This window comes from Aphelocoma coerulescens, chromosome 7 (assembly GCF_041296385.1).
Source record: "Aphelocoma coerulescens isolate FSJ_1873_10779 chromosome 7, UR_Acoe_1.0, whole genome shotgun sequence".
In the NCBI taxonomy this organism is placed as follows: domain Eukaryota; kingdom Metazoa; phylum Chordata; class Aves; order Passeriformes; family Corvidae; genus Aphelocoma; species Aphelocoma coerulescens.
Window position 1 is genome coordinate 6,961,880 of NC_091021.1, and position 14,806 is coordinate 6,976,685.

The window sequence follows — 14,806 nt, forward strand, 5'->3', positions numbered from 1 at the left end:
ATAAGTCATAATAATTTTACTTCTGGCAAGTAATGTTGATGCTTTGTTTCAAAGTAAACAGCCACAGAGGGATATTTGCAATGAAATTGTCAGGAGAGGAAGTTTGCCTGTTTAGCTAAAGCTGTGTAATAAACAATGGCTAAGTCAGAAGTTTCAGTTTTCTTATGACCTTGTGTATTTTTGGTAATAGCCTAATTGCTGATGGTTTGAGGTATAGAAGAATCCTGCATGGCATGTGCAATGTTTTGTCCTTTTTTTCCCCCCAGGTGCTTGGGTAAACCGTGGGCTAGGAATGGTCAAGGAAGTGGATGGTCAGTTAGTATGGACATATACTGCTCAACACTTGGGCTACTGGATAGCAGCTCCACTGCCTGGAACGAGAGGTATGACAGCAACTGGCCAAGCAATTGCTGAATGCCCCACGTAAGGCTGTCAGTTTGATTGCTTTATTTAATAGCAGGAAGGGAGAAGTGACATGCAGCTTCTTCACTTGGATAACTTTTCTTTGAGTCCTTACAGTGATTTTCTTGCATGTTTTGTAAATTCATATGAAGGAATCTATCAGAGAAACAGTATGTCTGATTCCAAAACCAGATAGGACTCTCTGACAGAGTGCTAAGTAGAAAATGTAGACCGCTTTTCTAAGTTTGTTTGGACAATTAATACAAATATAATTTGTCTGGAATGAGGTAGATGTCATGGTAAGGCTTTAGTACTTGAGATGAACCTGTCATTATATTGTAACCTGTTTGTGTATTTTCTAGTTTGCTGAAATAGTAAGGTGAAAAGGGTAGGATGAACATAATGCCATTGGAACACAAAATCACTGGAAAAGTACCGTTCAGTTTATTAGCTCTGCACATCAAGTGGAATCATTTGGTTTTAAGAACTAATGCTTGTCTGCTTTTGTTTGACAATCTAGAATCCATTATTAGTGCTGTTTCCAAGGACATAACAGCCTATCACACAGTGTTCCTTACGGCCATACTGGGAGGAACTCTTGTCATTATCATTGGATTTTTTGCTGTTCTTCTTTGTTACTGCAGGTAAGCAAAAAGAAGTTTCAGTGGGCTCATTATGAGTAGAGTTTGAGGTTGATAAAATAGCCTTTTCAGGTTAAGACTTGTTTCCTTTGCTAAACTGTAATGGGTAGCCTAAAATTTTTTAAGAAATTACTGTTACAGAATTTCATTTTAAGTTTGTGATGTCCCATTACACTATAACTTCTTAACCAAAGTCTAACCTTCAGCTTTGCTAGTCAACAGTCCAGTATTTTGTAGTATGCTCTGCAGTCACCTTACTTCTCTTTTGCATAGGGATAAGTGTCGTCGCACACAGAAGAAGGAAAAAAACACAACTAAGCTGGAGATCATAAAAAAAGATCAGACAACGTCAACAACTCACATAAATCACATCAATGCTGTGAAAGGGTCTTTAAAGTTGGAGGATAAGTCACAGTTATATACACCGAAGATTTCTTCATACAGCCCTCAAAGAAGGCTGTCCATAGACACAGAAGACGGAAAATCACAAGACAATTTTAAAATCTACACGGAGGATGCTTCTTACCAGTCATCCTGTCAGACTGGTCAGGCAAGAAATTCAGCCCATTCAGTGGAGCCTAATGCTGGAGTGAGGCTTTTACAGCAGCCAAAGCACAGTAACAGTACTATTTCCCAGGCTCCTAGGGACATTCCAGACCAAAACACATACCTTTCACTGAAAGAGGAGATGTATGGGCTTTCCCACATCCCAGAACATCTAATGCATATTTACAATCAGCCTATTGCTATTCTTCAAACCTCAGACCTTTTCCACTCCCCAGAACAACTGCATCCTGCTAAATCAGCAACTTTGCCAAGGAAAGGGCAGCTGGTGTATGGCCCCATGATGGAACCCATGAATCGCGACAATTACATGCAAACACTCCCCAAAATGCCAGTGCACTCTCATCCCCAGCCTTCTGCCTGCAGAGATGAAAACAGTACCCTGGGTGGTGAAGAGGGCTTACCTTCCCAAACATCCAACTGGAGCCGGTACACCAACAGCTTACTGGAATCTGTCTCTGTTCCTGGGACATTGAATGAAGCAGTTGTAATGACTCCATTTTCATCTGAACTTCAAGGTATTTCGGAACAAACATTGCTTGAACTCTCTAAAGGAAAACCATCTCCACATCCTCGAGCATGGTTTGTGTCCCTGGATGGAAAACCAATTGCTCAAGTGAGGCATTCCTTCATAGATCTGAAAAAGGGCAAAAAAACAGAGAGTAATGATACTAGTCTGGACTCTGGTGTGGACATGAATGAGCATCATCCTAGCAGGAAACTGGAGAGAGAGAAAACTTTCATTAAAAGTATGCCACATTCTAAGATTCTTTACTTGGAAGATCTGGATCTGAGTAGCAGTGAAAGTGGGACCACTGTTTGCACTCCAGAGGACCAGGCTGTGAGGCACATTATGGAAGGAGGGAATGGGCCAGTCACAGAACAGCATGATGAGGAAGGTCTAAGAAAAAAATCTCTACCAGGAAGTCATGAGTCTGGTATCCCTTCTGCTAAAAAAAGGGATAGACCACCTCTAATGAAAAGAGATAGCAAAACCAATATCTGGAAGAAAAGAGAGGAGAGGCCGCTTATTCCTATAAATTAAAACACAATGTGCTTTGTGCTGTTGCTCTCCCTGCTGGTTGTTGACCTCTTGGCTGCTTCTGTAATTCTGCAGTGTTGGGTTTACAAGGGAAAAGTTGTTTTCTAGTATAAAAAGTTTCCTTTTTTTAACGTACAGATTGAGTTACTAAACTTCATCTGGGCAATTGATATTCCATGCAAATTGAAAACAGGGAAATGCTACTTGTAAACTTCTCCAGTTCCTGATTTTATTGGCAGTATGGGGAAGGCCCACATTTTAATTAGCCTGTCATTCTTGGACTCACCTTTGGGAATGCACAGTGAGAAATGTAGGCACATGTTTTAAGTTTTTTGTACTTGTTGCAAATGTGATGGTAGCCTAGTTAAAGCCATTCCTCAGCCTTGTTCCTAATCAACGTGACCATTCTGTACAGCATTTTATATGTGAACTTTTCTAGGGATCTGTTACTACTTCTTTGTACAATGTGAAATGTTTCATCCGTTGGTCCCACAACACCAGCAGATGAGCTCTGTTGGATTTATCAGCAGAGCTCTATAGCATTACTGCCCTCCCTGTGTGGCCATCCATGTGCAATTCCATACAACAGTGGGAGAAGGGGGAAGTGTACAAGCTCTGTGGCCACTGCAGTTCACGGTCCACACTATCTTAAGATGTTGCCCATCTGCTTTGTTTGAATCTGCTTTGTTATGGCCCACGGATGTTGAAGACTGACATCAGTTGTGAAGTATCTACGTCCAGCAGAAAAGGACTGGTTCTGGTAGCATTTGAAGCTGCAGCTACTCCTGATCCCAGTGTCTTGTTTTGGCTTCTTTGTCAGTGAACATCTTCTCTTTTGCATGCTGTTGGGCCAATTGTGCTCCACAATATAGCCTTGAATCTCTGCATATTTATAAGTGAGAGTTTGGCCCATGATGAAGTGTGTAAGATTTGACAAATTATGCCTTGGAAATAGTTTCTTGAGCAGGAAAGCTCGGCACCGTTGCTTTTTATTTTATGTTTAAAACAATGGGAGATCATTTGAGGTTTATGTGCCTACATTTTGCCAGCCTGAGCTGCTTTTATCTAGGTTTGCAGAGGAGTTAAGCAGGCTTTAAAAGTTGGGGGGAGGGTTACGAGCATGAGACAGAAGATTGCAAAATTTGGTCTATAATGCAATATAAATACTACTTATGACTCATCTTAGAGTTAAATTTACCAAAAGTCATGAATGCATGAATTGTAACTAAGATATGTATAGAGGAAGGAAAGGCCATCAAAATATTCTTTAATTTTAATGTTCATCTTGTCAAAGTGATCATTTCAACTTTGGCTAACAGAAAAATGGATGCATCTCTTAATGTGCTTCATATAGTATACAGAATGTATTTCTGTGGCTTTGAGGCTGTTTCCCCGGTGAAATAAGTTCCAGAATTTTGGCTTTGGCAGTTTGATTATAAATCATCCTAAAAAGGCTTTATAAATATTTCCCTTAGAGCTTGGTTAAGGTTTTGTACCAAGATCCAAACACACAATGCCTGTATTTGAATTGTGGTGTGAACAGTGCTTGGTTATCTGCCCTGTAGTACACTCAAGAGTTGGGAAGTATCCTATGCAGCTGGGCTTCTGGGAATATTTACTCAGGAAATATTACTGTGAAATATGTCTGTTGTGTTGGGATTGTCAGTTGTCTGGTGCTGTTTCTAGAAGAATATGTAAGGTAACCATGATGGTACTAGCAATGCATCAGTCCAAATTCTGGTGAGCAGTTGCTTCATGAATGAAGTGTTCCTATTGAGTTCACAAGTATGAAAGTGCAAATTGAGTTCAAGATGAGTGTGTGTGTGGTGGGTTGACCTTGGCTGGATGCCAGGTGCCCATCAAGCCTCTCTGTCACTCCCCTTTCCCAGCTGGAAAGGGGAGAGAAAATAACTCCTAGTTGGAAAACAACTCCTAGATTGAGATAAGGCAGTTTGCTAAAGCTAAAGCAAAAGCAAAAGTTTTCATGTGCACAAAGAGGAAAAAAATAGGTTTGTTCTCTCCTTCTCATCAGCGAGCAATGTGTGGCTGCTTCCTGGGCTGCTTCAACACGTGTAGTGGTTGCTCCAGATGGCAAACCTTGTAAATAACAAATGCCCCCACTTCCTCCTCCTTTCCTTAGCTTTTATATCTGAGCTGATGTCATATGGTATGGAATATCCCTTCGGTTAATTTGGGTCAGCTGGCCTGGCTATGTCCCCTGCCAGGATCTTGCCCACCCCCAGCCTGCTGTTTGGCAGGCAATGTTGAGAGTCAGCACTGATGCTGTGCCAGCCCTGCCCAGCAGTAGCCAAAATACTGGTGTGTTATCAACACCTTTCCAGCTCCCAGTGGAAAGCACAGTGCTGGGAAGGCTGCTATGGGAAATGAACTCCAGCTCAGTCACACCCAATATCCATGAGCATCACCATCACAGATGGGAATATCGGCTCCGGCACCTGGAGCACCTCCTTCCCCTCCTTCTCCACTGACCTTGGTGTCTTGCAGAGATGTTCCTCTCACATATTCTCACCCCACTCTTCTCTGGCCACAATTACATCTGCACAGTAACTTTTTTCCTTCTCAAATCTGTTATCACAGGGGTGTTACTATCATTTCTGCTTGGCCCAGCCTTGGTCAGCAGCAGCTCTGTCCTGGAGCTGCTGGCATAGGAGAAGCTTCTGGCAGCTTCTCACAGAAGCCACCCATGTAGACCCCCCCACTACCAAAACCTGGCCACTCAAACTTAATACACATGGTGAAGCAGCTGTCCCCCTGCAACCCATGGCATGCAGATATCCACCTGCAGCCTGTGGAGGATGCATGAAGAAGGCTGTGAACCTACGGGAAATCTGTGCTTCAGTGGGCTCCTGGCAGGACCTGTGGACATGCAGAAAGAGGAGCACACCCTGGAGCAGGTTTCCTGGTAGGACTTGTGGCCCTGTGGGGGACTCGTGCTGGAGGCAGGCTGTGCCTGAAGCACTGCACTCTGTGGAAGTGAGCCACGTTGGAGCAGTTTGTGGAGAACTGTTGTCCATGAGAAGGATTCAAGTTGGAGAAGTTCATGGAGAGCAGCCTCCTGTGGGAGGGACCCTGGGCTGGAGCAGGGGAAGGACTTCTGTCCCTGAGCAGCGGCAGAAACCACGGGTGATGAACGGACCCATTCCTGTCTCCCTGTGTCACTGCAGGGAGGAAGTAGAGCTGGGAAAGAGGGAGGGGTGGGGGGAAGGTGTTTCTAAGATTTATTTTACTTCTCATTATCCTGCTCTGATTTTGTCAGTAATAAATTCAGTTAATATCCCCAAGCTGAGTAAGTCTGTTTTGCCTGTGACGGTATTAAGTGAGTGATCTCTCCCAGTCCTTATCTCAATTAATGAACTTTTCATTATATTTTCTCTCCTCTGTCCACTTTGTCCAAGGGATTGGTAGAGTGGCTTTGGTGGGTGCCTGGCATCCAGCCAGGGTCAAACCACTACAGCATGCAAATAAGTCTGTAATTAAATTGGCCTAAAGAACCTAAAAGAGGTTTAATTATGATTCATCTATTTCAGATGTGAAGATGGCTTGTCATATTAGCATGCCTTTGGTTCTCTTTTTGGGTAACAGGAATTTTGTTGTCCAACACCAAATACCTTTTCACAGTACTTTTTTTTTAATGTGCAGTTCTACTGGATTTTTTTATATGACTTCTTAGCCCCAGATACTGATAATTGCATCCTTTGCTTTATTATTTACATTAGTAGGAGTCAATTTATGTATGCACATTTCTTCTGAAAGGGTTCAATATTGCCCTGTTTGCAGAGTTGCATTGGTTCTGATGGCTCCCTTTTCAAAAAGAGATTATTATACATTCTGTTGAACATAACAGAAAATCCCTGACAAGCTAATGGTTTTGAGGAGTTCATATTAAATTCATATGTCTTTACTTGAAATTTTGTTCACCTACAATAATATTTCAGATTTTTTAATGCATTTTTCATTGTATGTACCAAAAAGACCTAATTTCTCAAACTTACTTGTATCATTAAAAAATACAGCCTACTGTAAATGGCTTTATTTACCTTGTTTCAAAGGAACCAAGTTTGGCACTCCATTGTTCTCGTTCTCTGACAGAGTATGTATCTGGCTGTCAAAGAAAAAGGATTAGAAATCCAACTCTAAAATGATTATGATTTATATTCACACAGAATATTTCAGAATATATTATCTCAGTCTTCACATTCCATCTGTATGTTGGAATTTATGCACTGGAAAAACCTGTATTGCCTACTAGTGGTTAGAATTCTTTTTGGTTTTAGATCATTAATAAAAAGGAGTTTGACTATGCTGAGCTCTAAAAATTTTAATTCCACAAAAAATTCTACATGATGTTTAACATGTAGAGAAGACAGAATGTCACAGTGAAATTTGTTTTGGTAGTCAAACTAATGCTTTTCTGTATTTCTCTGTATGATTTCAACATACGAATTTATAGGAATCACTGAATTTCTTTTTTAAGATTTCTGTTGACTCTTTGTGGCATTAACAGACTCTTAAAATGCTGGTGCCAGAATTGGGCCTATACAATAATTACCAAGGATTTGTGGCATACAGCTCTTGGAAAGGCTGGGGAAACCTTCAGAGGTTTTGACTTCTTTGAATCTGGAGGTTGCTTACCTTGAGAATAAGAAGTGGGCCATGTCTGTGAGCCCCTTCTAAGGAGAGAGGAATGAGTAGGGAAAATTGGAAAGGATACAGCTTCTTTCTGATGCTAATTTGCAAACTGATATGTATTTGTGCTTTGGTGGAATCAATTCTTTTTGAAGAACACAAATGTTTGCAAGACTTATGTCTCAGTTCTTCACAAAGCACTTCTTGAGCTGTCAGCTTTTGCAAGAAAATCCTTTATTTATGTACATATAGTTTTAAGTGCAAGCTCATTGACAGTAATTTTTAAATTGTTACCAAATGCTAGATATTTTAGAATTAAAAAAAAAAGGGGGGGGGAATCACTTAAAAATCACATCTGATTAAAAGAAAAAAATCTTTATAGTATGGTCAGAAAATAGAAGAACTCTGGTATTAGAAACCTGAAAGTAAAAATTATTATGTTGATTAGGGACATTATTTGCCAACATAAAGCTAGAGATGATGCACCAAAAATAATCCAGGATGTAGGAATGTTTAGTTGTCTCCTTTGTTTTTATGCAGTAATTTGTACCAAAGAGGATGAAATGAACGGGCACCAGTATAAACTTTTCTTGTTAGTTAAAAAATGACACAGTTTCACAACGCTACTGATCTAACACTGTGTAAATGAAAAGGCAGTGCACTACATCTATTGTCTATTACTTTACATTAGGAAAATCTGGAGATAAATTAGCCTGCTGAAGTGCCTTTCTCTTTCATCAGACTTATTTTATCAGTGGGACACTTGACTATCTGAAAAGCACATTATGGTTTTTTTCTGTTAGCCAAAAACCCCCTGAATTCATACAATTATGTAGCTTTTATAATCTTTTAAAAGGCAGATCTAGCATTCATTATGTTGGAATACTGACTCCTGCATGTTGATAATGATGGTAATTGTTGTAAACCCTGGTTTTTGTATTTTATGTTCAAAAAGAAATTAAAAGAAAATATCTTTAGCAATCTGAACAGTAGTGTCTTTTAAAAATGCATATACGGGATCTGATTCAACTTTGTACATCAAGTGCAAGCATCTTGAAGTCACTGGATAAATACGAAACTGACTGGGATATTAACTACAAAAATGAAATTAATATATGTTTATATATAAACACTATTATAATGATAAAACTCCTTTTTTCAGCTGCTAACTTTGCTTGCCAGTAGCAGCAGAAAGTGTATGGAGATGGGTACATAATTCTTATTTTCTAGAACTAATTATTTTCTCAATTTGAAGCATAACCTGCATTGTTTTAAATTGTTTTTTAATTATTTTTTTTTAATTCAGTGGTATAATGAAAACACAGTACTATGCCGACGGAGTTAAATGAGCATTCTTTTATAGTAGTTTGTACTAATTTGTGCCACACTTGTAACAGTAGGCAGCTACACTTGCATTAAAGAATTTATATGAAAGGTGGTTTAAATGACTTGAATCTGAGCTTCATTTTCTTTTTAAAAGCAGTATGCATTGTGTTCTGAAAAAAAAAAAAAAAGCTTCAGGTTTTTTTAAGACTGGAAGGGCAAAACTGTCATTTCTTTTTGTTCTAGCATTCTCAGCCTGAAAACTGTTTTACCAAATGAAATTTTTTCAGTCAGTTTTAGGACTTACTGAACATTCCTATATTCCCCCTCCCCAAAATATCCTGGTACTTTATTCCCCAAGTAATTGATTTAGTTCCTTTGAAGCACTTGTTGCACTTCAGTCCATGTTAGAACAGTAATATTTTTACATGTCATTGTGTAGAAATGCAGTTTTTAGTGCTCATTAGAGCATATTATTCATACAAAGCTTGGCTCTAGATGTTGCAAGGCAGATGAACTCATGGCACTGACTGTGTTCACCACCTTGAATTATGGAGCTTTATATTCAACACATGTTTCATGACTTTGGCAACCATTTGCAAAAATTCTCTAGTATGGATATTATTTATGTAAAACATTCTTGATATTCGGCATCCTGGTTTGAAGTATTTCTACCTTTTTATATTTTGTCAGAGGTGTCTTTTCATCTCTGTATTTACTACGGTATCAGTGTATCTGTTGCTGAAAATGTAACTAAGATTTGTAAAATGTTACAGCTTATGCAATATAATAAAAATCTGAAAAAGTTACCAATGCCTGAACTTTTATTTGAGCTTCTTTGAAGCCATATGTTGTTTAGGGACATCTCACAACACTTTTTTTCTAAATATCATTAAATGTATTTCTGTCATCACCATAATTCCCATGACAAAAGAATGTTATCCTCCTTCAGGTTGCCAATTCTAATAGAGTCACATTCTCTGTTCTGTTTCTTGTGAAGAAAAACTTCTGGTCTTCAGCTGGACCTTGGAGACAATCTCCTTGTTTGTGAGACAGCTCAAATTTGAAATGCTGCTCTTTCTGGAAATCTAGAGACAACATGGCAACAAAATTAACTTCCAAGACATAAGTATATGCATTTGTGATTGTTACAGTTATCTAAACTCAGGGATGGTATGAAAGAACCAGCTATCTATAGAACCACACATACTCATTTTCACAGAGCCTTAATTTTGCAGTTGCTGTGCTCTAGTTCAAGGCCTGGACTCTCTGTGAATTTGTTCATGCTGACAGAATTCCCCAGGCTGTAATAGTCCCAGGTACACCTTGTACAGAAGGTGACCGGTACCCTGGATAATAACAGTGAGAAGTTAATAAGGTCCAGTCAGGTTTAACTGGGGAAGATCCTGGCACTGATGGTTTATGCCCTGTACAAGCAGAGTCCAGTGAACCTCCATAATCTCCTCAGCTCATGTTGGTTCCTATGGCCCTTTATTTTGGACCACATTGTCAGCTGCAAGGACTTATCTACATAAAGATATGGGAAGGGTAGGGTAAGGTAGGATGTATTTGCGTCTGCTGTCCTTGTAAAGGTGCCATGGTGCAATGTACACAGGCAAAGGATGATGAAGCTCTCTTATAGTGCTATTTTTGCTTTTCTCAGTATCTTTCTGTAAGTACTTAGCTTTTAGCTGAATAAATCAAATCCAGTGTGATTTGTAAAACGGAAATTAAAATTATTAAACAGATCTGAGTAGGATACAAAAAAATGTTTGGTACCTGTTTAAAAATAAAAACTGTGGAGAACAGCAAAAGCCAGTGAAAGAGTCATGCCGTAGGTGATATTCAGCATATTGGGTACACCTCAGAAAAAAACCAAAAGCACATCAACAGAATAAGGAGCTAGGTTAATAAGCTTTTAACCCTTTATGATAAAGTAGTAGCTAGATTATTTATTTGGCGAAGGACAATCCAAATGCATACTACAGAATCATTTGGCGACGTACTGCACTAAAAGCAAGTTTAAAAACTTTGTTTGCCATGGATCAAACCTTGTCAAACAAACTTTGACAAACTTTGTTTGTCATGGATCAAAGCATATGTTGTCTACTCTCTAGGTGAAGTTGATGCCAAAAAGATTTTTGCTTTGTATATATTTTTCATGTATTGGTAGCCCTGTAGACTATTATATAGTTATATAGCTCCTTAACCAACTAATACTTTTCTTACCCTTTCTCTTAGATCTTAGAACAGCAAGCTAACCTTCCTGGAATCTTACCTAGTCTTGCCTCTGTAGTGAACCAAGGACATTTTATTTTTTTCCAGATATTCTAGACATAGTAAATGTGGGGTTAGAAGCTGGGGGGGGGGGGGGGGGGGGGGGAGAAGTGGCTTCAGTGGGGGGCTGAACCAAAAGGGTGGTTAATTAATTGTTTCTCTAACTGGATAATTTCTGTTAAGTATGCTAATTTGTTAAACTTATAAAATTGTCGGAGTCCTGTATTGTGTGCATTTTGCCATACTTGCAGCTGAAGGACCTTCATTGAAGGTAACCACTTTTTATCATTTTAATATTGTTTGGCTTGTGGTTTTAGGCATCATAATCAGTTACAATAAGGCAGAGAAATAAGTGACAAGCTATAAGATATACTGAAAGACTCTCAAAATACTGGTTTAAAAATATTTATTGTAGTGCTTTGCTATGCTGGAAATGCTCTGCAGTTATTACAAGGGTTTCTAAGGTGCCTGTTCAGTCTTGTTTTCTCTGTTGCATTCACAAGTTGTTTAGTTTCTAAATTCTATTAGAATGAGAATAAGACGTGCACGTTTTTCTCTGTAAAGTGGACACTTCACTGCAGAGCCATTCTCCAGCTCATCTTGGTGGTCTGCCCAAAGATTTATGTATTTAATGGGAACATTACCACAAAGCTATCTACAGAAAATGAATCCCAATTTCTGTTATCTCTCCAGAAGCAAATAAGAAAAATCACATCGCAATACTAAATAGTCTTCCTTTTCTTTTCCTCCTTCCTCTCCATCCACATTTTAACTCCTCAGATTGTCCAATTTCCCAGATTGCAAAAGGGCTGTAACAACTGTTGGGTATTTTTCCTTGTGTATTGGAGGTAGCTATGTTACGAGATCTTGTAGAATTTATTCTATGATTAGAAGTGCAGGAAGACAGAGAACAAATTTTGTGCCTAACCTGCACTAAGGGATGGAGAGCATTTTCCTTAATAATGCCTCCTGACATGGGAAAAACATCCTCTTCATCAAGTTCTCCCTGATCAATGCATCTGACATTCTCTTCCTTGTAAGAGTCTTAAACTGTTCTACAGAGAAAGTATTGTGTGATGAGAGAAGCTGAGTAATCTTACTGTAGCAAATTCTGTTTAATAAATTTAAATCTGTTTTTAAAAATAAATTTAAATCAAGGTCTTAGTCCTACCCCCAGCTTATATTCCTGTCACTGATTTCTTCAGTGACCTGATCCTGCTCTCCAGACTGCCAAAAGAACTAACCTAGCCAAACCCACTAATTTGCTGTTGATGTGGTGGGTTTTAATTCATCCTGTTGTATTTTGAGGTAAGTAATATATCCCCAACAGTGAGGAGAGAACAGGACAACTGCAGTGGCAGCAGGAGACAATGTAATTGATTTCTGCTGCGTGTCGCTGCAGGGGTTCGTGTCTCCATTCCGGGTGCACCCGGGGCTCAGGTAGGAACCATGAGGGTTTCTTGTGAAGTGTAAGATGGGTCTTGCATGCCTGTTTTTGACACCAGGGTTGTCTTTTTTCTGACTTAAACACACCTGCTCACTGTGTTTATGTATATGATATATAAACATTTATATATCTGATCTATAAACATCTCGAGTCCAGAGAAGGGCCACAAAGCTGGTACAGGGGCTGGAGCACAAGTGTGAAGAGGAGCAGCTGAGGGAGTTGGGGCTGTTTATCCAGAGAATTTATCGCTCTCTACAACTCCTTGACGGGACGTCGCGCTCTTCTCCCAGTTAACAAGTGACAGGACGAGAGGACGCAGTCTTAAGCTGTGCTAGGGGAGGTTTAGGTTGGACATTAGGAAGAATTTCTTCACAGAAAGGGTGATTAGACATTGGGACGGCCTGCCCAGGGAGATGGCGGCGTCACGGCCCCGGAGGCGTTTTAAGGAAAGAGGACGCCCCACTAGTGTTGGGGCGCTGGTGTTAGTCACAGGTTGGACCCGATGACCTCGCAGGTGTTTTGCAGCTCAGTGGATGCCGTGATTCAGTGACGGGCGCACACAGCCACCATTCCCGGTGGGAACACGCGGGATCCCACGGGCATGGGCGTGCGGGCCCCCCGCGCGGCCCCTCAGCGGGCGGTCGTCATGGCAACGGCGCGGCCGCCATGCCGCGGCCCGGCCTCAGTTCTTCCCGGGCAGTGAAGGGGAACCGCCTCCCCCCGTTGTGCCCTCTTCCCTCGCCGCTCCTCGGCCAGGAACGTCCTTGAAATAGCCGTGTTTTATTACGTGCCTTTAAAAGGCCGAACAGCCCTGAAAACCTTCACCAGCGGGGTTTCTGTTCTGTGCGAGGGTCGCTAGGGGGAACTGTTGCACTCCCTCTAGCCTGCAAAAATGCGTTTATTTACCCTCTCTGTTAAATACTTGTAACAATTCTTCAAACAGTTGATAGTTACGAGTCTTTTGGGAATAGAAGAGTAATTGATGTATGTTTACTGGATATAGTGTGTGTGTGTATATATGTATATATATATATATAATAATATGTTACAGTACATATAATATATAGTATGTATTATATATTATTATATCTATAATAATATGGAAATTATATATTAAATATATTATATCATTAAAAAGTTCTTTCCTGTGAGGGTGGTGAGGCCCTGGCACAGGCTTCCCAAAGAAGCTGTGGCTGCCCTATTTCTGGAAGTGTCCAAGGCCAGGTTGGATGGGGCTTGGAGCAACCTGGGATAGTGGAAGGTGTCCCTGCCCATGGCAGGGGGTTGGAACTGGATGGGCTTTAAGGTCCTTTCCGACCCAAACCATTATAGGATAATGTGGTAACGGAGCTTTAAATCACATGTATGTTTTTTTAAGGTGTAAGAAATTCTTCTTGTCCTGTGCTCAGCTTCTCTGAAGTGCCTTTTTGTTTTTCAGAAGTGACTGAGTCCAGCTGGAACGTGACAGAGATGGAGCAGAGCTCCCAGAAGGGCAGGAAGGGTCAGCAGAGGGGCTTGGGGTTGCCAGAGGAGGTGGGATGAGGTTCTGGGAGCTGGCACTGTGCCACACCAAAATGGATAAACCCTCCCTGTGTCAGATGGTGAAGGAAAAGTGTTGTTGAAGAAAAGCTGATCCAGCTGCAGAATCCAGATCAGTCCAGACGTGAGAGCAAGGTTAGACAGAGAGGTTTTTGAATGCTTGGCTCATGAAAGAAACAGGGGTCTGAGTAAGAGAGAACTGTCATGTGAAAGGCACCAATTGCACAGGAATTTGATACAGCCACAACATGGAACAACTCAGGTGAGCTGGTCACAGCTGTGACTTGAGTCAGCTCAAGTGGACACATCAAACTGGAACAATTGAAGAGGCTGTTTCTAAATAACTTGTGTGTCAAATAGCCCTCAGAGTTAATTCTTTCAAATAATTTTAAATAATCTTTAAACTAATCCTGCCAGCAGGATGAGGATAAAGGGAAGGGAGCTGGAAGAGGATCAGTAGACAACATCCCTAGGTGCTTAATGTTCTTAAGCAAAGTCCTCAAGATGTCATTTTTAGCTAGGTATCACAGAGTTCTTGTAAAATCTCCTAGATGAGCTTGTTCATGTTCTCTTCCTTGTGTTCACCATGGTGTCATCTCTTCTGAATCATGTTTTAATAAATAAAAGGTTATTTTTCACTTTTCTTTCCCTGCTAGGCATAAAATGTTACAGAGTTAACATCCATGCAGAAATTTTGTGTGGGAAGAGGAATCCTAAGAGTGGATAAGATCAATCCAGGATCTTGTGATTTATACAATTCTTAATCCTAGATTTGAGAATGGTACCTAACAATGCTTGTACCTTGCTAAACTTTTGAAGCATGGAATTACAAATACTTTAAAAGGATTAAGTTACAGATTATTTTGAACTTCTTCAGAGAAAGAGCTTCAGAAAATAACCTATTGCAGTAAATGTTACAGATTA

At 40.2% G+C, this 14,806-nt stretch overlaps 1 protein-coding gene across 1 annotated transcript in view; it reads left to right on the plus strand.

The window, feature by feature from the left end:
* Positions 1-9,426, plus strand: part of FAM171B (family with sequence similarity 171 member B) — a 37,415-nt gene extending 27,989 nt beyond the window's left edge. The window contains exons 6-8 of the mRNA XM_069021917.1: positions 267-383; positions 923-1,046; positions 1,317-9,426. Of these exons, the coding sequence (XP_068878018.1) occupies positions 267-383; positions 923-1,046; positions 1,317-2,652 (1,577 nt within the window). The 3' untranslated portion in view covers positions 2,653-9,426. The remainder of the gene's footprint in view (positions 1-266; positions 384-922; positions 1,047-1,316) is intronic.
* The last annotated feature ends 5,380 nt before the right edge of the window (positions 9,427-14,806 follow it).